A 23,559-nucleotide genomic window follows, 5' to 3' on the forward strand; every position below is an offset into this window, starting at 1 on the left:
AGTTTTTATATTTTCACATTAATATTTAGTTATGTATGTTTTTATTTATATACTTTTATGTTTAAACATTTTTTATTTACTTATTTATTTACACAATTTTGTATTTATTCATCTATTCTTTTACAGATATATATATTTATATTTCCACATTTATATTTCCATATTTTTATTTTTATTTTATTTGCATTATATTTCCACATTTATTTTCTTATCATTTCAGATAATTTTATTTTTTATGGTACTCATATGTTTCCATACAAACAAGAGACTTATTTTAAATTTTCTTATTAATGACATTTTTTAGGAAGCTCTTTTAACCCATGAAGGAGTTTTTCTGTCGACAGTCTGAAATAATTTCCTCGATATAAAACACAAAGTGTCCTCAGAGAGAAACAACCTGTGTGTGAAGTGGGAGGATCACGTTACTAAACAGGCTTCTTATGTAAGACACTAACCTCAAACACAGCTATAAATACGACTACAGAGCTCACAGTAAATACAGAGTCAGCGGTTCGATCCCCGCCTCCTCCTGGAAACACTCAGTGTCTCTACCATGGGATTATTGATCCATAGAGTCAAAGTTTATTTATCTTCTAATAAAGACAATCGTCAACAATAATAAATACTGTGTTTGTGTGGGCCTACAGTGTTTATTTATAGAGTAAGAAGAAAAGATGATTTCACACACTGTTTGTTTGTTTTTGTTTGTTGAATGCTGATCCTGCCAGTCACTTAGTTGCTTGTTAGTTATTCAAATATTGTTTAAATAATTATAAAAGCATTTCAAACTCATCTGAACTCTTAAAAATCACAGTGAAAATTTGAATTTTATTCCGGAAATCAGAGAATTCATCATTAAAAAAACACACTGTGAACCTGCTTTAAACAAAATAAATATTTGTTTTTATGTCTCTTTTAAACAAATCTACTGATTTGAGAATATTGAATTAAAATAATTTACATTCTGTTATTTCTTTGTGTTTGTGAAATCAGTTGATCGATGCTATCGACCGATATTAACACATCAAATCAGAATTTATTTCATGTATATCATATGTGCAAATATGAAAACCTACTAACAATATATATTGCAGAAAAAGTGGCACTCTGAGTGATTTAGAAATGGTGTTAACTATTTATTTTTAATATTATTTTTTTATCTAAATTGTCAGCAAGTAACAGATACTGAACATACAGGTAATACAGGTAATTTTAAGTAGGGGTGGGCGTTTGAAAGAAACCTGCCAACTCGTTAATCAATAACGTTAATGATCAATTAATCGATTAATCACGGCATCCATACATGGGCAAAATAAAAGATATATACACAGTAATATGCAAAAGCCTGTTTTGATAATGGACGCTTTTTTAAAAGGACGAAAAGAGACTTGATCCTGTCGATCGTAAAACTAACTCAGTGAGGTGATACTGTAAAGATAACGTCAAGGAGTTAAATGTTTTATGTTTCAGCCCCCAAAGAGGCATGAGGTTAGTTTTCACAGTAATCTTCCTTAATAATGTTAACTATTCTTTAATTGAAGCCGTTTGTTGAATAAAGCAACCTTCTGAGGACCTCTGCAGACTCATATCGCTGCACAATCCACATAAAAAGGTCTTTTTACATTCCAGTTTAAAAGTTCAGCCGCCATATCTGTTGTCTGTGATTTTTTTTTCTGTAAAATCAGTCTAAAAAGAAACCCAAATCAGTCAGGCTCTATCTGCACGGCATAACAGAAATGTATCCCAACTTGCAAATCATAGGAATAGCACAACTTTGTATTTATTAGCTTCTTTACATTGACTTTGTAATTAATTGGGCCACAAAAAAATGTCCACCAACAACCCGGCCTCACCAATCTGCGCACAAATAACAAGACTTTACATTTACAAATGATGTGCACTGCATACGGCACAATTCTATTTTGCATGCATATGATACGTACAACAGCGTTTCTTAAGTTAGTGACCCTACCAGTTGCAGGAGATCAGCACATTATTATACAGAAACGTAATGTTCGCTGTTGAAAAAGAACAAAGCTGCAGTTTTGTTTTAAATTAAGCGACAAAACCACTTCTCTAAGGTGAGGGCAAAACACATCCTGGTTAAGCACTACAAAAGACAGTTTAAAAAGTAAATAAATGCACGTAAATGCCGGAAAGGAAGTATTTATGAGGAAGTGACGTGACGACTGGAAATGAAATAGTTACAGAAAAAAGTGATGGACAGAAGTTAAGTGATGTCTGAATCACATGGATTACTTTTGTTTTCACAGGAACGCTACTCTCACCCCCCCCCACCCAAAGTTTTGCGCTTTATATTCCGTCTCACTGTCACTAACTCCAAACGTAAACATGGGGAAGGACCGGCGTTTCATATGCACGCAAAATTTGATTTTTGGCATATGCATTGCAAGTAATTTGAAGGTCTAAAGTCGTGTTATTCGTACGCAGGTTAAAGAGAATGGGTTGCCACCACGAACGAAATTTTGATTTCAGAGGTGGGGGGACAGAAGTATCTTTAATAAAACTCTTTCAGTTCACTGTGTTTTCTTAGCCTGGCTAACGCCAGACTAATCACAAATGAGATTAGTCTGGAAACCAGCCGTTCATTTCTCCATAGAGGAGGTGTGGTTTACGATCCTCCAGAGCCGTTTATCGGGCGCTTAGAATGTCTGTCAAAAGCGTCTGTAGGTAGCTCTTAGCCAATCAGATCAGTTATACCAGATGACGTAGTAGAGCAACAGAAATGGATGTTTGTTTTGTGTCCGTCTGTGAGAGAGTGTTGCTTGCTGCTTTGCTTCTCCAGTTCTTGCTTTCTGCAAGATTATTTATTTTTACGCCTTATCCCCCTCATGTCATTCAGCCACACACATCCACTGATTTTATGGGCAATAAACAAGCTGCTGCGGGTCTCTCGGCGGCTCCGCTGTCCCCCGGCTAATAGCTGATAGCTAATAGCCCCGCTACCGTAACGGCGTAACGGTAGCGTAACGCTACCGCTATTAGCCCCGCTACCGCAACGCCGGTGATCTGGCTACGGGCCGGGGGACAGCGGAGCCGGCGAGAGACCCTTCGCCTTTCAACTTTCGCTCTAAACTATTTAAAACACCATCTACAGCTAAAGAGAGTTTCGCGTCTGCAGCAGCCATGTTGGATCCGTAAGAAAACTACAAGCTTCCAAGTGCCGAGTAGTACGCGTCATCGTCTTGCCGTCCCTCCCCGCTCTGTGATTGGATCCCTAAAACAGGGCTAAGAATCCTCTCTGGTTGCCAGACTGGATGGAGGTTCGAAATGAAATTCGAGTGCGCAAGGCAGTATGGGTATATCCAGGCTAGTGTTTTCTAGTAGTTCTTCTAGTTTTCTATTGTTACTTTTAAGTTTACTGTTCCGTTTTTGGTTTGACCTTTTGTAAAGCATGTAGCCTCCAGCCTCTCCTCCTCCATCTCCTTCTCATCTCTACTATCCATCACCTGACAAAAATATATTGATGCTGACATTAAAGTGTGACAATTTGCGGTGTAACAATCATAAATTTTGATGATACGGTTATAGAGGAAAAAACTTAAGTTTCACAATTATCATGAGTATGGATGTATAAAATCACATTTGTAATCCGAGGTTTCAGCTTGGTCCTAGTGCCTGACACTTCTCTTTTGGACGGTAAAAACTGCAGGGGACAAAAACGGCCTTTTGAAAAAGTGCAGGGGACATGTTCCCTGTGTCCCCCCCAAAAAAAATTACGTCCGTGGTTGCCACCAAGCACCAACAACTTTCTTTGTGCTGCTTCATATGAACAAACCATAGAGATGGGTAAAGAGAGCTTCGTGGATTTGAACATTTATTAGAGTGCTTGTTGTCCACAGAAACAGCTCTTCGTATTTAGGAGACACAAAGTTCAGACGACAGCAGCAAAATGAAACTAAAATCTAAAATAGTCGGCATTCTGACACATTCCTGGAAGAAAAGCAGCAGCAGCAGCAGCCGGGAACGCTCCATCCAAAAGGTCGACAAGAGCTGCAGGAAACTTCTGCTGCAACTTCTCACACATTTGAGTCTGAGCGTGAAATGTCATGGCGCCACTGCACACATTAAAACACAGAACGCTGCTCGATTAAAAAAAAAAGGTGACGCTTCACTTTCCAGGTTGACTGGAATCATGTATTCATCACCAGAGTTCATATACAGGTTTGTGTTTCTAAAAAAAGTCTTTCTTCACAAACATCTTCAGTCCTGCAGTAAATCATCACTGGTTTCATCGGTATTCATTTATTAATATTGTTTAAAGGAAATAAATCAATGAAAAAAAACAGAAATTAAAGTGAAACCAGAACAATCAAATGTAAAATCCATGTTTCCTTCATCTCTTCTGTTCTCATGCTTGCTTGTTTTTTCTTTGTTTGTTAATTTTTTATGATAATATAAAGGCACTTTTTTTTACTGTGTTTGACCTTAACCAGGATTATTCTGGTTATTTTTACCTTCATTTTGTCTGAAGGGGAAATGTAAAACAGAAAATAAATCTGTGTCTGAAAACCACTTCAGACAAAAAGATAGTCAGAGCGTCAGAGTCAGAAAACGCTTGTCACGGGTCAAAAAATCTTCAAATCCATGTCAAACCTTTAAGTCCTCATCTTAGAAAACCCTCCAGAATCAGGAAACATCCAAGTTTTAAACCCCAGAGGACAAGTCTGCCTCAAGCAGTCCTCAGGATGGAGACAGAAAAAGAGCTCAGAGTCAAAAAGTGTATGAGAAAGAAGAAAACTTTAAGATCAAGACGAGTCAAAACCTCTAAAAGCCAAATTACATCCAAGTAGAAAAAAAGACAAAAATGAAACCATCAGAGCTGAAAACCTTCACAATCAGGACATGATCAAGTCAATCAGTCCAACTCAGTGAGACAGGACCAGGACAGAAAACCCTCGAGACAAACACGAGTCTGAGGAAGCAAAATGACTCTGATTGGAGGTAAAAAGCTCTCGGGACTTCTGACTGTCAGAATCATGCAGAAACCTCTTGAGCCCCTCACACACATTTTCATTTGTAGAATTTAAAACTCGACATATTTGGAACTATATACTATTAAACCTACTCTTTAGTGAAACAAGAAAATGAAGAGAGTCTGCAGAAGGTGAAATGTGTTCATTCTCAATATTTTATACAGTCGAATGTTTCATCAGGTGCAAAATTCTTTTACAACTCATCGACAGAATATTTTATTCAGTCTGGTCTTTTCAAGCCAGGTCACCCTGACCCGGTCACTTCTACATTCATTTAGGATGAGACGACAAGTTTCCTAGTTCAACTTCGGTTAAGACAACAAGCACAGAAAAGACTAAAGGTACACAGGTTAACTTAAAGATGCTTACGTGACAGGTAACTAATTCACTTAAAGTTCACTTTAGGTCATTTTCAGAGTAGGAACCTGATCGACCTGCTGGTAGGTCAGCAGGTTGTTGTCAGCTCACTCAATGGGCTATGTTTGTTGGTGGCACCCTCTAGCACTCATACTAATTATGAAGAACAAGAAGGCAGAAGTGATGTGATTAGAGATGGCTGTGAAAGCAAAGGAGGAAGTGAGGAAACGGAGTATACAGTATTAAAAGTTGAGTGTAAAACAAACCAGGGCTGTGTTCCCATACCCATACTTCCATGAGTACACCTAAACGCAGTACACTATCCGCACTTACTAAGTACGCAGATTTCAGCAGGTGAGTGTTGTTCCAAATCTAATACTCCGTGGTGCACTTACTTAAATTACGATCGCGACAGCCGCCACGGCTCGTCACCTGCCAAAAACATCCCGCTTTGAACAGCGAAAAAAAATACCCTTCCTACGCTAGCTGAGCGGCTCTGCCTGGCTCCGCCTCTTACGCTACATGGCTACATGGCAATTTAGTCATTTAGTCAAGCCGGCATGATCAGATAGAGGGTTAAGTCTGGTGCCTCCAAGTGAGACCGAAAACATTTGGCGACCACCAACAATCAGAAAACTCTTAACAACCAAGACATGTCCAGGGAGAACCCCATGAAGACACAAACAAATCTGAGGCAAATAATATACTATCAAGATAAGCCAGAATTAGAAACCTGTAAAATCGGAGACAAGTATAGGTAAAAAACTAAACTCAAGTCTAGAGCAAAAAGTCTTTATCGAATTAAACCATCAAGTTTGAGACGAGTCCACGTCAAAAACCCTGAAAAACAGAACAATTCAGACTTGAAAAACCTCCAAAAAACAAGAAAGGTCCAGAGAAAATCCCTGAAGACCAGCACAAGTCTGAGTCAAACAAGTTCAGATTGTCTTTCATAACGAGTAGAAAACTGTGTTGGATTGAAGGAAACTGCTGCAGAAACAAAGCAGAAGAGTCACAAAAGACGAATAAGAATTTGAAACTAAATTTCTCACCACTGACACAAGCCCAAAACTGTCGAGATGAAGAACCTCTGAAGAGCAACAAAAACAATCAGTGAAATCCAAATCAAAGAAACACCAATGACTGAGACTAATTCAGGTCTAAAACTAGTCTTTATCAAGTCAAAACCCTCCAGATTTGCAGAAACATTAAAAACCCCTGAGGACTCGAGACCAGTTCAGGCAAAACTTCATCGCGAGAACAGCTCCTTAAAACTAAAAACAGATCATGTGACAGGTAACATCAACGCCCTCCTCACCTTCCATCACGTAGACCAGCGAGCCCACGTCACCCTCCTTGATGATGCAGGCGTCTTTCCCGTAGTCCACCGGGTACATGCAGTCCACGATCTCCTGGATCTGAGACAGCTCCAGGTTCTTCATGAAGTCGTTGTCCAGGATAGCGTCCTTGATCATCTCCTTCGACCTGAGAGAGAGATCAGTCATATTGTTTTTTACTTTAAAACTGAGACAAGTCTGAAAAAAACAATCAGGAAAAGTCTAAATCAAAGACAAAACTCTGAGACAAAAACTCCTGAAAACCTTCCAGTTGTGGATGCTCATGCTGAAAACTCAAACAGAACAAGTAGCATTCAATTCACTTGAATTGCTTCTTTTGTACATGTGTACACCAAATAATAATGTCGGTTATTTCGAGCTGCCAACAACAGATGTTTTCAGCTGACAGTCAGCAGTTAACAGGGTCACTCAGCGTCTGTGCCGCCAGGTTTGAAAGGACAAGTCTGAATGCAGTTGAAGCGTTAAGAAAAAGAACAAAAGAAAACAAATAAACTAAAGAAACCTAAAGAAGATGGACTGGTTCATTGTAATGAGAAGTGAACTTGAAAAATGTTCAAGACCTTTCTGTTTCTGCTCTGAACGCCTCATGAAGAACTTTATGTTTTGAAAAGTGCTTCATGATCGAATTATGTTGTGACTTTATCTGATTTACTCACATACACAGAGACAATCCAGTGTTTACCCCTCAGGGAGACAGTGTGTGTATGTGTGTGTGTGCGTGTGTGTTATTAATGAACGAGCAGTAAACAGACTCCACCTGCCGTCAGACACATTAAATGATTTCTTCTTCTCTACAGTTTGATTCATAACTTTAACATTCACTCATGTTTCCTTCGGCTCGCTTCATCGTCTGTCTTCATTAGAGTAATGTCAGAGAGACGGCCCACACACACACACACACACACACACACTCTGCTAGATAAATATCAGGACTGGATCCAAACGGGACCACTCTGACCGTCCAGAACGCTGCGTTTACTGCAGTTTTTACTGCAGTTTTTTTCTGTTCTCGGTGTGTGATGGTTTGCACAAGTACAAGTTGGGACGTTAAATACAATAAAAAACAGAATGCAATGATTTGTGAATCCTTTTTGACCAACATATAAGTGAATACAGCACGTAGAAAAGATATCTGATGCAATTTTCTGTAAATATATACACTGAATTGTGAATTTGATGCATTGTGTTGATTTGTATTTTAATTTATTTTAATACATGTAATATTTCTTTAGCAGTTTTCAGCAGGTTGTGAAAGTGCACTACAATATATTTTATCTAATGTATCCTTATTTATTAATTCAATTTTTTATTTTGAGCTTCATCTGGTCACAGTACAAAAAGATTTATTAAATACTGAACTATTTCTTTATATTTTCACTCATTAACGCAGTTTTAAATATTTCATTGACAAAAAGACGTCACAGCTTCTTGTAAAACTTTGAAAAGTTTGAATGTTCACTCTGTCACTGTTTATCCTGATAAACAATCACAACAAAATCTATAATTGACTTTAATTATTGTCTTTTCCAAAGTAAATTAATGTAGATTCTCAATTAGCGTCTCATAATTACATATTTTGTGAGCAGCTGGTGCCACACATGAACACTCAGAGATCTACAGGAGGTTCTGAGGAGCTTCTTCCTCCGTCAGACGGGGCGAATGAAAAGCAGCTGAGATGAGAGAGAGAAGAGTTTCCTTCCTCTGTGCTCAATAAAAAACACTCTGACTGAAAAGAGAGATGAGGGGAGATGAAGAGAGGGAGAGGAAAAGTCCAGAAATTACTCCTGTCAGCTGTCGGCCAGATCACAGGAAAAGATTTTTAACAGTTCAGACCGTTCGCATTTGATAATTAGAGATTAAAATCCACAGATCCACTTCATCTGCACGCTGTTTCCTCTCCCCAAAGAAAAGATTCACTGGATAATATAGATTTTAAAAAAGATTCTGAACTTTTTGACAGAATCTTGTTGAGTGAGTTCACATGAAAAAAAAAAAAAAAAAAAAAACGCTGCACAGGACCAGAAAACAGTAAGAAATATGATCAAGGTCCAGACAGGCTGCAATTATTCAGATGGAATAGTTAAAATTAAATTAGTAATAAGAAAAACTTTTTCTACTGGTTTTCTTGGTGTTCATCATTACTGCACTGTATACTACAATAAAAATCTACCTTTTGACCACAAAAACATGTTTCACTAAATAAATTTAAAAAATGAAATAGCCTCAATCTTCTGGGGTTTGTTCTAGGTTGTTTTTTTTTTAACACGTATTTAGGATTTATGAGCTGTATGTTGTTGTTTGATTGCATTTGGTAATGTATGCATGTTGTATATGTGTCAATTATCACATATCTAAAATACGTTTTCTGACTCTGGTTTCTGTAGTAAAATCCAACATAAAAGTGCATTTTTATGAAGCTTAGTTTTGATAGATAAACATAAGGTTCACTGTTGTAAAACAAAACAAAAATAGTGAATTAAGGTCACAAAACCACTTCTTCTTAGAGGGTAAAAAATAAGATTTGGGGCTATTGACAATAGATTTGAGGGCTGGAGCCCCAGGACACCTCACATCTGTTTTTGTGACCAGTCGGACAGGCCAACAGGGGTCGTCTTCGTCTCCTTTCCTTTGATAAAGGAGGTAAGAAAGGAAGCATTAAAGCTCATTTCCTAGAGGATTTGAACAGCTGTCATGTCTGATGCTGATGGAGAAACCTACAAGCTCACATGATTCCAGCTCGAGCCCCTCCATCCTGCCCTGCAGTCATACCCCGCCCACTCACTCACCTGCTTTACATTTCCTTCATCAGCTGCAGTTTTTTATTCCAGCTCAGCTCCACTCACTCCCTGCTCTCATTATGTCTGCTATATTCTTTTTCTACAATCTGTCTGCTGTGAATCTTTGAATCTTAACTTTTAATTAACTAGAACAGGTCACTCAGCAGAGTTCGGATCTCCACACAGTGCTAGTGTCGCTCTGATGAACCAAACTCCATTCAGAAAACAGAAATCATTTTAAAAAGAAGTTTTCTTGTGGTCTTGCAGACAGACCTGACAAGGCATGAATTCAGACTTTTTCCCCATCAGCATAATGTTGTAGTTATTTCAGCATCCTTTTGATCTGTTTATTGACATAAATCACAGCTAAATCACTTTATTTTGGGTTCATACTGATATATTAGAGCTGTACCATCAGTCATCCAGACACAGTTCCTGGAGAAGGTGATGAAACTCCTCCAGATCATGACGTGGTAGCAGCTACAGAGCAGCAGGAGGGATTATTTCACACATAGTGATTTTAAAAGCGGCCAGAGATGTGAATAAACACAAATGTGATCCTGCTGTCAAATTCTTTGGGGGCAGCGATGAAAAGCATGAGGTTCTGTGTGATGTATACGAGCTGCAGAGACCAAAATGTGTCCTGCAACAGACGAGGGGAGACTTGTTTTAAGCTGACTATAATAAATGAAACCACCGGGGGAAGATCTGTGTTAATGGAAATGACAGGAAGCGGACAAGGCAGCAGCGATGAGTTTGGTGCAAAGTCCGAAGAGGCTTCCAAGAAAAAGTTTCTGTCATGGATGATCCAGATAAAAAAGAACTGCAGCGTTCAGAGGAGGATTAAAGTCACCAGACAACAACTAAAATTTTCTGTTTAGGACTGCGGCTCTTATAAATATCCATCAATACTGCTTCAGTTTCTTTTCATTGTTGTTGGGCATCTTCTTTAGACTTGACAGACTGGGACTCTGAGGCTTCTGATTGGTGGAAACCTCCTCCCTGCAGGGGCTCCGTCTCACTCTCTGGTTTCAAACTTTGAACCTGCTGCGACAGTTTGGACCAAATCAAATCGACAGCTGAAATATCAGTTTTGTGGTAAATTATCTGAAGTTTCTGCTGAGAAATGGCGGCACATGAGAGATAACTCTGTTGTAAAGATGGAGAAAAGACGCCTGAAGGTCCCCCCCAATAATAGATTGATCGTTTTATTTCATCCCGCAGACGAGACGAGCGCCAAGAGGATCTATTATAGATGTATTTTATTTTGGTGAATCTGCAGAGAAAGAAATACTTCAGGCCGGCTTCAATATCTGCATGTAAATTGGGCTCTGGAGGGAAGTAAGTTGAATGAAGACACGCTGTGACCGGATGGAGCGGGGTGACGGAGTATTATTACTGCATGAGTCACACAGGACTGAGAAAGAGAAATAAAACGCGGGAATGCCTGAATAAAAAGTCAACGGGGGAATTTACAGGTTGGAGAGGAAATAAATGAGATAAAGTAGACGGAAAAACAACAGGCACACACATAAAAGACAGACAGGAGTTAACTCAATGAGACGAATAAGACCATGAAGAGAGAAAGCATTGGGCATTTAAAGAGGAGGGAAAAGAAAAAAGAAAACAAAGGAAAAGAAGAATAGATATAAAACTGTGAAAAACACAAATATATTTCAGGAAACTCAGAGATGAAAGAGAGACACTCATTTCCTGCAGATCAGTTTCTGTCAAACTGCTGAAGAAAACCTGCAGAAAATATTTTTTAAAAATGCTGCTTAATGTAGACATGAAGTCATAACGTGTCAAATCATCATCATAGGCAGAAAAAAAACAAGTTGAAAACCTAGAAAAGAGCTGGAGCATGTCAATGTGCATCATAGTGACATGAATATCCATCAATGCTGTATTTAATGTGAATTCCAGGATATTAAATGTTCATCTGTAGTGGTCCCAGGCATTTTTGTTTCTAAAGTGATTAGGTTTGGTGATTAGGTTTGAGACAAACAATTAAAAAGTTATCAAACATTACCAGCTGAGTGTCGCGCCCATTAAATACAATTCAATCGTTAAAGTAAGTAGAATTGTTTTATTTTGTGATTTAGCACGCCTACTAAAAATAATAAACAGCTGTTCACATGCATTTATGATTCTATTACTTCAAAAATAGAGAGTCAACAACTTTGCAAACAACTTATCAAGCAAGTGCAGCAACACACAACACAAAAAGGCAGCTAATATTACTCACTAGTCCAACAGGAGGATGTCAAGCTCAGTGTCTGTCTGTAGACTTTTATTTCACAAAGCTCTCTAAAAGTCAGTCTGAGGTTTACTCCTATCTGGCGGCCTCTTGCTCGATCACTCTCTCCTTTTTCTGTTCTTATTTTCCCCCCATATCTTCCTATGTCCGGTCCCGTTGTCACAAAATCGATTCAAGTAGAAATATTATCACTAGAAGTAGAAACGTCTTAACTATAGACAAATACGTCTTTGCTACAAGTTGAAAAAAAGTTATTTCAAGTTGAAACATCATCGCTACAAGTAAAATTGTCCATCCAGATGTAGAAACGTCATCGTTACAGAAAGAAATAATGGTACAGTAGAAACGGCATCGCTACAAGCCTAAATGAAACTGTTAAAAGTCTAAACCAATTCGATTCAAGTAGAAATATTATTGCTGGAAACACAAATGCAAAAATGAAAAAACAACTTTGCTACAAGAAGAAACAAACATGTTTCAAGTAGAATCATTATAGCTGCCATGACGTCTGTTATAGCTGTCGGCGACTTTTCGTTTGTATAAAATAAAACTGTTTTCAGCTTGTTTACAGTAGAAAATTGTGTCATGACAGTAGAAGCCTCATTAATAATAAACTCAGTGTAGGAACATCACATTTTTCGGTTTGTTAGTTTGTGCCTTTCTATGAATCTCACTAGCCTGGGTATACCCAGACTGCCTTGCACGCTCGATTTCATTTCGAACTGCCAAGGGGTCTGGAAACCAGAGAGCTTTCTTAGCCCTGTTTTAGGGATCCAATCACAGAGCGGGGAGGGACGGCAAGACGATGACGCGTACTACCCGGCAGACGGAAGCTTGTAGTTTTCTTCCGGATCCAACATGGCTGCAGCAGACGCGAAGCTCTCTTTAGCTGTAGATGGTGTTTTAAATAGTTTAGAGTGAAAGTTGAAAGGCGAAAGGTCTCTCGGCGGCTCCGCTGTCCCCCGGCTCGTAGCGAGATCACCGGCGTTACGGTACCGGGGCTAATAGCGGTAGCGCTATGCTACCGTTACGGTGTTAGCGGTAGCTATTAGCCCCCCTATTGTACCACCGGTGATCTCGCTACGAGCCGGGGGACAGCGGAGCCGCCGAGAGACCCGCAGCAGCTTGTTTATTGCCCATAAAATCAGTGGATGTGTGTGGCTGAATGACATGAGGGGGAATAAAGCGTGAAAATAAATAATCTTGCAAAAAGCGAGAACTGGAGAAGCAAAGCAGCAGCAACACTCTCTCACAGACACACACACAACAAACATCCATTTCTGTTGCTCTACTACGTTATCTGGTATAACTGATCTGATTGGCTAAGAGCTACCTACAGACGCTTTTGATAGACATTCTAAGCGTCCAATAAACGGCTCCGGAGGATCGTAAACCACACCTCCTCTACAGAGAAATGAACGGCTGGTTCCCAGACCAGATGTCATTTGAGTCTGGTGTTAGCCAGGCTAGAATCCCACTGCATTTATCAGCAAGAACTGCATAGCATTTAAGGAGTGGGATTGGTCTATCCGGGCCGGGTCGTGGGGGCAGCAGGCTAAGCAGGGCATTCCAGGCGTCCCGCTCCCCAGCCACAACGTCCAGCTCCTCCTGGGGGACCCCGAGGCGTTCCCAGGCCAGGGGAGAGATATAATCCCCTCCACCATGTTCTGGGTCTTTCCTGCTGCCGACGCGACCCGGCCCCGGATAAGTGGACGAGAATGGATGGATGGATGGATTGGTCTATCCTCGCACGGGGCACCACAAACCCAATACCCACAAATGAACTTGATCTTAACCAGCTGAGGTCAACATCAAACCTCATCCACTCAGGCTGCTGCCAACAAATGAAGCAAATGCAGTGGGATTCATGGAAACTATCTGCTTGCGACAGACAGGACCTGTTGCCTTTCAGAATAAGAGTCTCACTGTGAGCAGCAGATCTGTAACAGCGGAGTCTCAGCTGATCATTAACTCGTCTGCTGTGATGAACTGAAAATGCTTATGAAGCGTTTCAGCAGACAGCAGGAGAGCTGGTGGGCGACCACAGCCTACACACACTCTACTGTAATACCTTTATTTATGTTTGAAAACACACACACACACACACACACACACACACACACACAGAGGCAAGCTGCAGGACGCTGACAGCGACAAGTGGTGGGATGGTAAATGAAACCCTGTCAGCTGCCTGAGCAGAGCTGTGTGTGTGTGTGTGTGTGTGTGTGTGTGTGTGGGCGATCACCACGCGGATTAAGAACCAACACAGTGGTTGTTGTTATTGCTGCCGTGGACAGACAGAAAAACACATTATATTATACTGAGCTCTCAGAAATAGATGCTGCTGCACAGGGCTGCAGGTTGGGCTTTAGGGATTCAGTGAAACCTTGAGACTTAACTATAGCAATGTTATCACATGAACATCATCATAATAAGCACAAATGCATTAACGTATTATTAATTATAATTAGAAATACCAAATATGGAAGAAATTACACCATTAGAAAATAATAAAAGTAAAAACAAAATCACCACAAGAAAAGTACAAACATCCGAAAATAAAAAGAGAAACCATCAGTAGAAGTCTAAATTAAACTGTTACAAGTAGAAACAAGATTGATTGATTCAAGAAGCAATATTATCGCTAAAAGTAGAAACATTATTGTTACCAATTAAAACAAGTAGAAACAATATTGCTACCAGCAGCGACTTCAGCGTTTAGAGTAGAAACACTGTTGCAATGGTAGAAATGTCTACATTACAAGTAGAATCGAAACAAGGTGTTACAAGGAGACTCCAATAGAAATATCATTGTTGCAAATCGATCGATTTTGATGACCACAGACAACTTTGCTGCAAGTACAAACATCATCGCTGCGAGTCAAATTGTCCTCCTAGAAGTAGAACATCATTGTTACCACTAGGAACTGTCTTTTATAGTAGAACTGCCTACTACAAGTCTAAAAGGAAACTGTTAGATACAAAATTGATTCAAGCAGAAACATTATCACCAGAAGTAAAAAATATCTTCACCCAAGACAAAAAGTCTTCGCTACAAGTAGACACAAAGTTGTTTTAAGTAGAAAGATCATCGTTACAAATGGAAACGCCATTGTTACAAATTGTTACAAGTAGAAACACTGTTGCTACCAGCAGCAACTTCATCACTAGAAGTCTTAATAACAAGTCCAAACCAAACAAAATTGATTCAAATAGAAATTTCATGACCACAAACGTATGTCATCGTTACAAATCCACTGATTTTGGTGACCACAGACAAATATCTTTGCTACAAGAAGTACAAATAAAGTTATAAAGTTGTTACAAGTAGAAACCAACAATACGAGTAAAGTTTTCCTCCAAGAAGTAGAAACATATTATTGAGGAAACACTAAAGGAACATCACTAACAAAAAAATAAAATCTACAACTACAGAAATAAATAAAGTAGGGCCGGGACTCGATTAAAAAAATTAATCTAATTAATTGGAGGCTTTGTAATTAATTAATCGAAATTAATTGCATTTTAATTGCATATTAATATTTGACCTGAGAACAGTGAGAAGTAATTTTTTATACTATTGAATAATGACTGAATACATAAGCTTAGGCAACAAAAATATTGTTTATTTTTGTTCAAGTCCAACAGACCAGTGCAATTTTTGCCATTAAGTGTAGAAATAGCATATTTAGAAATATAGTACATTTCATAAATTCAGGTAGCCTATAGGTAGGTAGACCTTCTGTAAACTAGAATAGTTTGTTTTTTTAAGAACAATCCACGCTAGCTACCACACTAGCCGCTAGCTGCTATATGTTTAGCATTGAGGTGATACTTGAGGCTCGATGTGCTGCGGTGATATGTGAATTCAATGTTGCATAGCAACACAACCATGCTCTTATCGTGGTTTTTTAGTAACTAAATGTCCCATCATCCACGGGGCCAACCAAAGCGTCTCATCAGCTTCTTCCTTCATGTTCACTGTGGTTTGTTGTTGTCTGAACTCATGAACGCTAGTTGGTGCTCCAGTATAATCGGTCCGCCTGAAACTCATCCAGTGAGAAACGTTCCGCGGTGCAAAAATAAGTGCGATTAAAATGCGTCAATTTTTTTAACGCGTCAATTTTTGTGAAATTAATTAATCTTAATTAACGCATTAAAGTCCCGGCCCTAAAATAAAGATGTTACAAGTAGAAACTATGTTGCTTCTGTAGAAACGCTACAGGTCCAAATTAAACTTCTGGCTGGAATCGGCTGTTGTTAGTTAGTTAAGGCTGAATTTAAATGTTTTAAAACAGTGAAATAAAAAGAAATATTTCTGTTCGGAGCTCCATATTCAGCTCTTTGAACTGATGTTATCTGACAGCAGGACTCGCCGTCCAGTTCTGCGTGTCATCAGGCTCAGCGTCACACACACCTTTTCATATTCATCAGTGTATAAATAAAGATCTGTGAAGCAGCAGCTGTTCATTTCTGTTTAGCAGAGAGTTGCTGCTGCAGATCACAGCAGCAAAAGCAAGTCCAGAGCCTGGACCCTGTTTTACTTCAGGAACTGATTCTACATGTCAGCATCTGTGTGTGTCTGCGCTGAAGACTAAAATTAAAATGACGTTCATGCAGGCTGAGCTTGTTATTGCAAAGCACACAGAAACATTTTCAACAATGAGAAATTATAGATTTAAAAAAAAAGTTTTAATTGAAACTTATCAAGGAGTAAAGCTCCTCTATAAAAAATGTTTTTAAAATCATAATCATGATTTTTTTTTTTTTGGTCGATATTGAGATCACAATTACTTACCATGGTCTCTCTCTGACTTTGGAAACATCATGTATTTATTGCTGGGTTTCCCTTAACTGGTCGACTAACACTCACTTCAAATCTGTTTACAGAGATGAGCTCAGAAGTTTCTTGGAAATAAATCATTCAACATGAAAAACACACATTAATCAACTAAAAAATCTTAGTAGACCAAACATCTGAAGAGTCGACTGACGAGAGGACAGCGCTGTTTCACTGAACATTTAAAAAAAAGCTGGATCAGAGTCAGACCAGAAGGTCTCTAACATTTCTCTTTCGTTATATTTATTCTGCAAAACAACTTCTCTAAGGTTCAGGGGAAGAGTTCCTGGTTAGGTTTTATAAAAGACAGTTTGAAAAATAAAATGAATGCACGTAAATACCAAAGTGAAGTAGTTGCTAGAACAACATGAGTTCTCGAAAGTAAAATACTTCCGTTGGTTACGTAAAAATTGTGCAGTGTGTTAACTGACGTTGACTGGTGAAAGTCCTGGATTGTTTGACCCTGCCACTCCAAAAAGCAACGTTTTATGCTTTAAACTTCCTCACTCCTTCTTGCTTCCACACTGTAACAACACTTCCATATTGGCGTTGTTCATAAATAGAACAGCCTCCAGTGTGCACCGCCAACAACAGGTGCCTTGTCGTCCATATTGATGGGATAACAACGCTGAAATATGCCTATTGAACTAAACTGACTACAGCTGCCGTCGCTCCAGTACTCCTGTTGTGCAGGAGAGTGTAAAGCCAGGAACACACCGGTCCGACTGTCGGGTGTCGGGCACAGTCGGACGATGTCGGGTTCGCGTCTGTTTGGTGTGTTCATCTGCGTCAGGGAAGCGCGGAAGCTGTCGGGCCTCGTCAGGCCGATTCGACATGCTCAGTCGGGGAGCGTCGGCCGTCGGATCGTCTAATTGGCTGTGTGCTAGCTATGGGAGGATCTGATTGGCGGTGCTCTAGCGAATCAGCGCGGTGTGTGGCAGTGGCGGAAGTGACGAGAGTAAACATAAACACAGCGACCATCAGCGACCATTTTGCAGCGAAGCTTCGTTTTCCAAAACGTCCAAAACGTCTTCCCAAAACTAAAAACAAGCTTAATGCTGTGTGCGCTTTGTTTTTAATCTCCATGGTTACTTCTATTTACTTCTTCTATGGTTTCTCCTATGTCATTTCCTGTTTTCATGTTTTGGATTACAGTCACGAGACTAGCGCCACCTGTTGTTAGGGAGACTTATTGCATCTCGCGCAAGCGCAGAATGTACAGGCTGCTGTGTAGTCGGCAGTCGTCGTGGCGATGTGTTTCACTGCTTTTTTTCACCCAGCCGTGGCCGACAGAATCGTCGGACTAGAGCTCGTCGGCGTCAGGTCCCGTCGGGTCCCATCGGGTCCCGTCGGGGCGGTGTGTGGAGGCCTTAAGGGCTTGTTCATGGCTGCAAAATTATCGATTATAATAAAGCAAAAGGCAAACAATAAAATGTGAGACTGACTTCATGAATATTTACATTGTGTTGAGTATTTTTGGCAGCTGTCATCCCACAGGATCGCTCTCTTCATTTCTTGCAAGTGTATGTATCACATCAAATACAGATACTTATTGTACTGTACAATAATAAAGTCAGAAAAAGCTTGTTTTTGGTCTTATTTTCCTCAACTGGTGAGGTCAATGCAAAATCAAGAAATAGATTCCCGCATACGTATTTTAATTCCTGATTTACATTTATGAGCACTTAAAAGTAAATCAGATAACAGGTTGCTTTTGTCATTTGGTTTACCTATTATTGAAAGGAAATTCAGAAACGGCTCATTTTCTGATTTTGCTTTTCTTATTTCAAAATGAAAATCCATTGGCCGCCACGTACACGGACCTGATTGACAGACAGGCTACTGATTTTGACTTGTTCAGTTCCCCTCCAACGAGCACCAAAAGGCAAGTTATTCAAATCATTTTTGTCAGAGATCATTTAAATGTAAAATATATTTCAGCTGTGGTTTAGCTTTAACAGAAAACCATTAAATCCAATAAAAGTGATTGTGAAGTGTAACACATGTCTCAATAAATCATGAAATCATGTGTGTGATTGTTTAACATAATCCAGGTACAATGTGCATCGAAAATCCTACTTCTAAAGCAGTCTGGCTCCCCAACAACATCATAAATCCTTCAGCACTTTACATCGTCTCACAGAGTAATTTCTAAAATCCTGTACAAATAAAAGCGAACCTGTCTGACAGCAGAGACACCGGAGAGAAAACTCCGCTTTGAACATGCAAATATTCCTGTTAGAGGATATTAATGTTTCCGTCTGCACCACCTGCGCAGCGCGGACTGACGAGAGCGTTTTGTTCAGGAGGGAAACATTAAGGTTTGAAAGTTTTAATGTGCCTGGAGGCCTGCAGGAGCTCTGCTGGCAGCCTCCGCTCATCTGCCGGCTTTTAATGAGACTCTCATTTCAGCTCAGCTCAAACATCTCCAGCAGAACAGACGGCTTTCCTGAGCAGAGCCTGGTGGGCATCCAGAACCAGCTCCCTGTCACTCCAACTGTCTGCTCCCAACACAACCAGCAGCAGGAGGAGAGGAGACTTTAACTCAAGATAACACTGCTCTGTTCATCTAAACATCTTAGAATTACCACATATCCAGGGCAGCAACAACTCATTGATTCAATTAATTAAAATCGATGGCAACGAATTCCATCATGGATTAGTTCAGTCTACGTTATGATGCATGACATCATACACAACACGCCACTGTCTCTGAGCTGATTTCATCTCAGGCATTCAATTACAGGTTCATTTATAAACAAATGGAACAATAAGAAGTCCTTCTGTTTGTTTTCTCTCTGTTATGTGATGGATTGATGTAAAGTAGTTATTTAAAAGCTAACACTTGATAAAGCTAATATCCAGCCACACTAGAGAGAGAACAGACAGATGTTGTGTCTGTATGTGACGCTTGTTTTGAGTTTTGAATTGTGAGTTTTTCTGTCAAAACGGACGCAAATGTGTCAAAGACAGCAGATGTAGCTAATGATAATTATGTATTTACATTTCCCTTCCAATCTCAGTGCAGGGCTGCATCCCCAATGTCCATTTATTTCATTTTAATTTTTTATTGTTATATCCTTGTCTTTACTTTTTCAACACATTTTAATAATTGTACAAGAAGAGCCAGATTATGTTTTACTTTCTTTAAATATAATCCTGGAAATGATCATATTTGATGAGACTAAAAATCCAATCATCTAAGTCAGTGGTTCCCGAACTTTTTCTTGAGGGACCCACATTTTTATCATTTTTACCATTGTAATCTTTGGCGACCCCCCCTCCATTGTCCATTGCTTCTATGAAGCCGAACTCAATGTGACTTTCATGGTACCCTCTCTTTTTCTTTTTGAGATATTCAGCATTTTCGTCTCCCTGATGCTTCGCCATTTTTCCATTAGCTCTGTGTTTCTGTTGTTAGGTGAGGTTTCTGTTGTTAGGTGAGGTTTCTGTTGTTAGGTGAGGTTTCTGTTGTTAGGTAAGGTTACCGCTAGGTGAGGTTACCTGTGTATACTGCAGGAGGGATGTTACCCATGTCCTTATTCTCACGATATAGCCTTAATTTTCAAACTTTTCTAGAGTGATTTTTCTATTTAAATAAATGAATAAACATTTTATTCCCTTATTTAGTCGTTTGTGTCCCACTAATGAATTAAATGCTGACTCATCTATATTTAACACATTAGATTTATTACATCCCTTAAAATCAAAAGGGCTTTGCGACCCCCCGTGGATCTTTGGCGCCCCCCTGGGGGGGTCGGGCCCCCCCTGTTGGGAATCACTGATCTAAGTAATAATTGACAGATTCATCGATTATCAAAATTGTGAACATTCTAGCAACTGTGGGTTTAATAGAGTTGCTGCTGGAGCATTCTTGACTAAATATAAACAAAATGTGATCAGTGTGACATGCGACTTAAGTCCGTTGACATACAGGAGTAAAAGTAGGAAACGCAAAAATCTGAATAAATAAAACAAACAATCCGGACCGACTGAGGAGAGTCAGAACATGTGGTTTAAAAGAAAATGAACTGATCCTTTAGTTTGAACAGGACACACAAAGTGGACTTACTGCGGACTCTTGGGGTAGAAGGGCAGCGTGACGTGGCTCAGGTCACTGATGTCGCAGGCGGTGGGCTCGGCAGAGATGGCCTGCCGCTTGCTGCGGTGCTGGTCCGGCTGCAGGACCAGGTTCTGCTGCTGGGCCTGGACCTGCTGGGCCGTGGCAGGCCGGAGCACAGACCGGTATTTGTCCAGCTCGTTCTGCAGCCGCTGGATCAGCTCGTCCTTCTGGTCCAGCTCCAGCTCCAGCTCATCGATCAGGGTGTCGCGCTGCCGCAGCTCCTCGATTTTCTCCTGCAGGGCGTACTGCAGGTCTCGCAGGGTGCCCATTGGTTCTCTAGGGGGGCTCTGAGGAGGTCTCAGGGTTCCTCTAGAGTGTTTGGGGTGCCTCTGTAGTCCCCAGATTTCCTTTGGATCAGGAGGGTCACTCTAGGGTTCCTCAAAGTACTTGGAATCCTCAAAGTCTTCAGCCCTCCCCAGATTTCATCAGGGTTGGGCCTCTTGCCTTCTTCAGAGTCTTGGTGATTTCTATGACTTTAAAAAGGTTCTTCAGTTTCTTTCTGGGTAAGTCGAGAACCTAAGGCCACCCCCCACTGTTCTAGGATTGTGGAAATCCTCCTGGGGGAGCCTCTGGGTCCCTTTAAGATATATAGCAGTCCTCAGAGGTTCCTAGCAAGCCTTCAGGTACCTTAGAGGATAAGATTTATCTGGGGTTCCTCTGAGTTACCTCTGGGGCTCCTTCAGACTCTCGGCAGTCCCCATGATTTCCTCTGGGTCTTGAGGGTCCCTCTAGAGTTCCTTTAGGAGGTAATCTAATCAGCAAGCGATGCCTACCAGATTTCTTCTGACCTATTTAGGATCTACAGCAACCGTCAGAGCCTCTAAAAAGTATTTTTGGGGGTCCCTTTAGAGTATTTTTAGGATCTTTCAGGAATCTTTAGAGCTTCCCAGATAGTCTTTAAGAGCCTGAGGGTTCTTCTGAGGCTCCTCTGGGCCATACAGAGTTACCTGCTGGATTTCTTTAGACTTTCAGCAGTTTCCTACAGAGGCTTTAAGGGCCTCCGTCTTCTTCTGGGGTTCTTTCAGCCCCTACAGAGATACCCTTCTAGATTTCTTCAGATCTTTTAGGATCTTCAGAGCTTTGCAAAGAGTCTTTAAGGGCCTTAGGGTTCTTTTGGGACTCCTCACTCACTCTGGGACTCAGTGTGCTTTAGATTTTTTCAGACTCTCAGCAGTCTGAGGGCCCTTCTCAAATACTCTTCAATGGCTTTAAGGTTCTTCAGATACTTTGTAGCATCTCCAGACTTGCTGAAGTTCCCATATTTCCTCAGAGTCCTTAGAGTTCAGTTTATGAGTCTTCAGATTATAATTTGAGTTCTTCTGGTAGTTTTTTTGGGATCTTCTGAGTCTCTTCTTGGGTTCCTCCAGATCCTCAGCAGTCCCCAGATTTCCTGACGATCCCTCTGAAGCTTCTCAAAACGGTTCTTCAAAGTTCCTCCAGGATTTGTATCCAGAGTTGGTCTGAACAACTTATAAATGGACTGGTGTTACATCCGAAAATGCAGGAGGTGTAAAATGTATTAAAAGCAAAATTTGTTTGATACAAATCTTCACCAAAATATCACATTATGATCATTTAAATATATTTATTTAATGGAAATGAGATTATTGATTACAAACTGATAATTCTTTCCAATATTATCATATCGCAATATCAGTCAAAAATAATCACGGATAATCGCTCATCCCTAATCCAGAGTTTCTTTTAGGATCCAAATGATTGTCTTTCTTGAGGTTTTGAAGCACCTCAGAGTTCATCAGGGAGCCTCGAGCTGCTGTTCGTTTAATCCTCAGGGTTCAGATAGAGAAAACTGTTGTTTCCAGGAAATAAATGTTTGATTTTCAGATGAGAAAGAAAATAAACAAAGTGTAGAAAAGTCTGGAAACAGGAGGAAATTAAGTGGTCCTCGGCGGTCTTCCTTTCCTCCTGCCTCTAAATTAGATTCTGGTCTGAAACAAAGCAGATGAGGAGGAAAGCTGGAGCAGAAAGGGAACCGCTCAGCACCTCCGGGACCTCCTCTGCTGCAGGGAGCTGCATCTTCACCTCCAGACTCCCTCCAGGGGGACAACCGGACCCAGAGGAGGCATTAGAGAGCAAAGTGAGTTAAACTAAATTAAAAGTGAGATTAAATACACACCAACCAGGATTATATCCCAGTTATAAATTCCTCAAAGCATCAGTTCCCTGTGGATTTATTCCTTAAAGCGGATTAAATTAGAATCCAGGTGAAACCATTAGGTGTAAACCTCCCGCGGCGTGGATCCGCCTGGGGCTCAGCAGCAGGAAAAGTAGAAAACGTGTTCAATAATCCGCAGAGCAGCGCAGTGAAGACATCTCACCGCACTTTACTCGGTTTCATCCAGGAGTCGAAACACAACAAAGACAATATTCCGGTCTGAAGCGACTGAAGGTGAAATCCTGCTCACGTGTGGAAACGGATCCCCCGGCGGAGGAAACGGCATGAGAGCAGCAGATCCTAAATGATCCGGGAGTCCGGAGAGTCTGGGGGGGACGCGGGTCTGCACACCTGCTCCGGTTTAATCTCCCTCATTAGTTTAATCAGTTTAACGCGGAGCTGCACGAGCTCGACCGGAAGACTGAGACCCGAGAGAGGACCGAGACTCTACCGGAGGACCGAGACTCTGCCGGTGTGTCCAAAACTTCCTCTGCCTCAACTCCTCCTCCTTCTACTCCTCCTCCTCTATCTATCTATCTATCTATCTATCTATCTATCTATCTATCTATACACGACAACAATCTATTTTCACGAATGTGCAATACAGAAATACTCAGGAAAAATGCAAAAATGTGCACAATTAATAAATAACGTTTATCAGTCATGTAGGC

General features: G+C 40.4%; 1 protein-coding gene across 2 annotated transcripts in view; it reads right to left on the reverse strand.

Moving 5' to 3' along the window:
* LOC131959092 (cGMP-dependent protein kinase 1-like) overlaps window positions 1-23,559 on the reverse strand; it is a 66,215-nt gene that overhangs the window by 39,337 nt on the left and 3,319 nt on the right. The window contains exons 1-2 of one of the 2 annotated variants that reach the window (XM_059324198.1): window positions 20,662-23,375; window positions 6,673-6,839 (exon numbers count right to left, since the gene is read on the reverse strand). In XM_059324198.1, coding sequence (XP_059180181.1) covers window positions 6,673-6,839; window positions 20,662-20,981 — 487 coding nt within the window. In that variant the 5' untranslated portion in view covers window positions 20,982-23,375. Of the gene's footprint in view, window positions 1-6,672; window positions 6,840-20,661; window positions 23,376-23,559 lie in introns of those variants that run through there. The other variant, XM_059324199.1, reaches the window with a different exon arrangement.

Source organism: Centropristis striata, chromosome 21, assembly GCF_030273125.1.
Source record: "Centropristis striata isolate RG_2023a ecotype Rhode Island chromosome 21, C.striata_1.0, whole genome shotgun sequence".
Lineage (NCBI taxonomy): Eukaryota > Metazoa > Chordata > Actinopteri > Perciformes > Serranidae > Centropristis > Centropristis striata.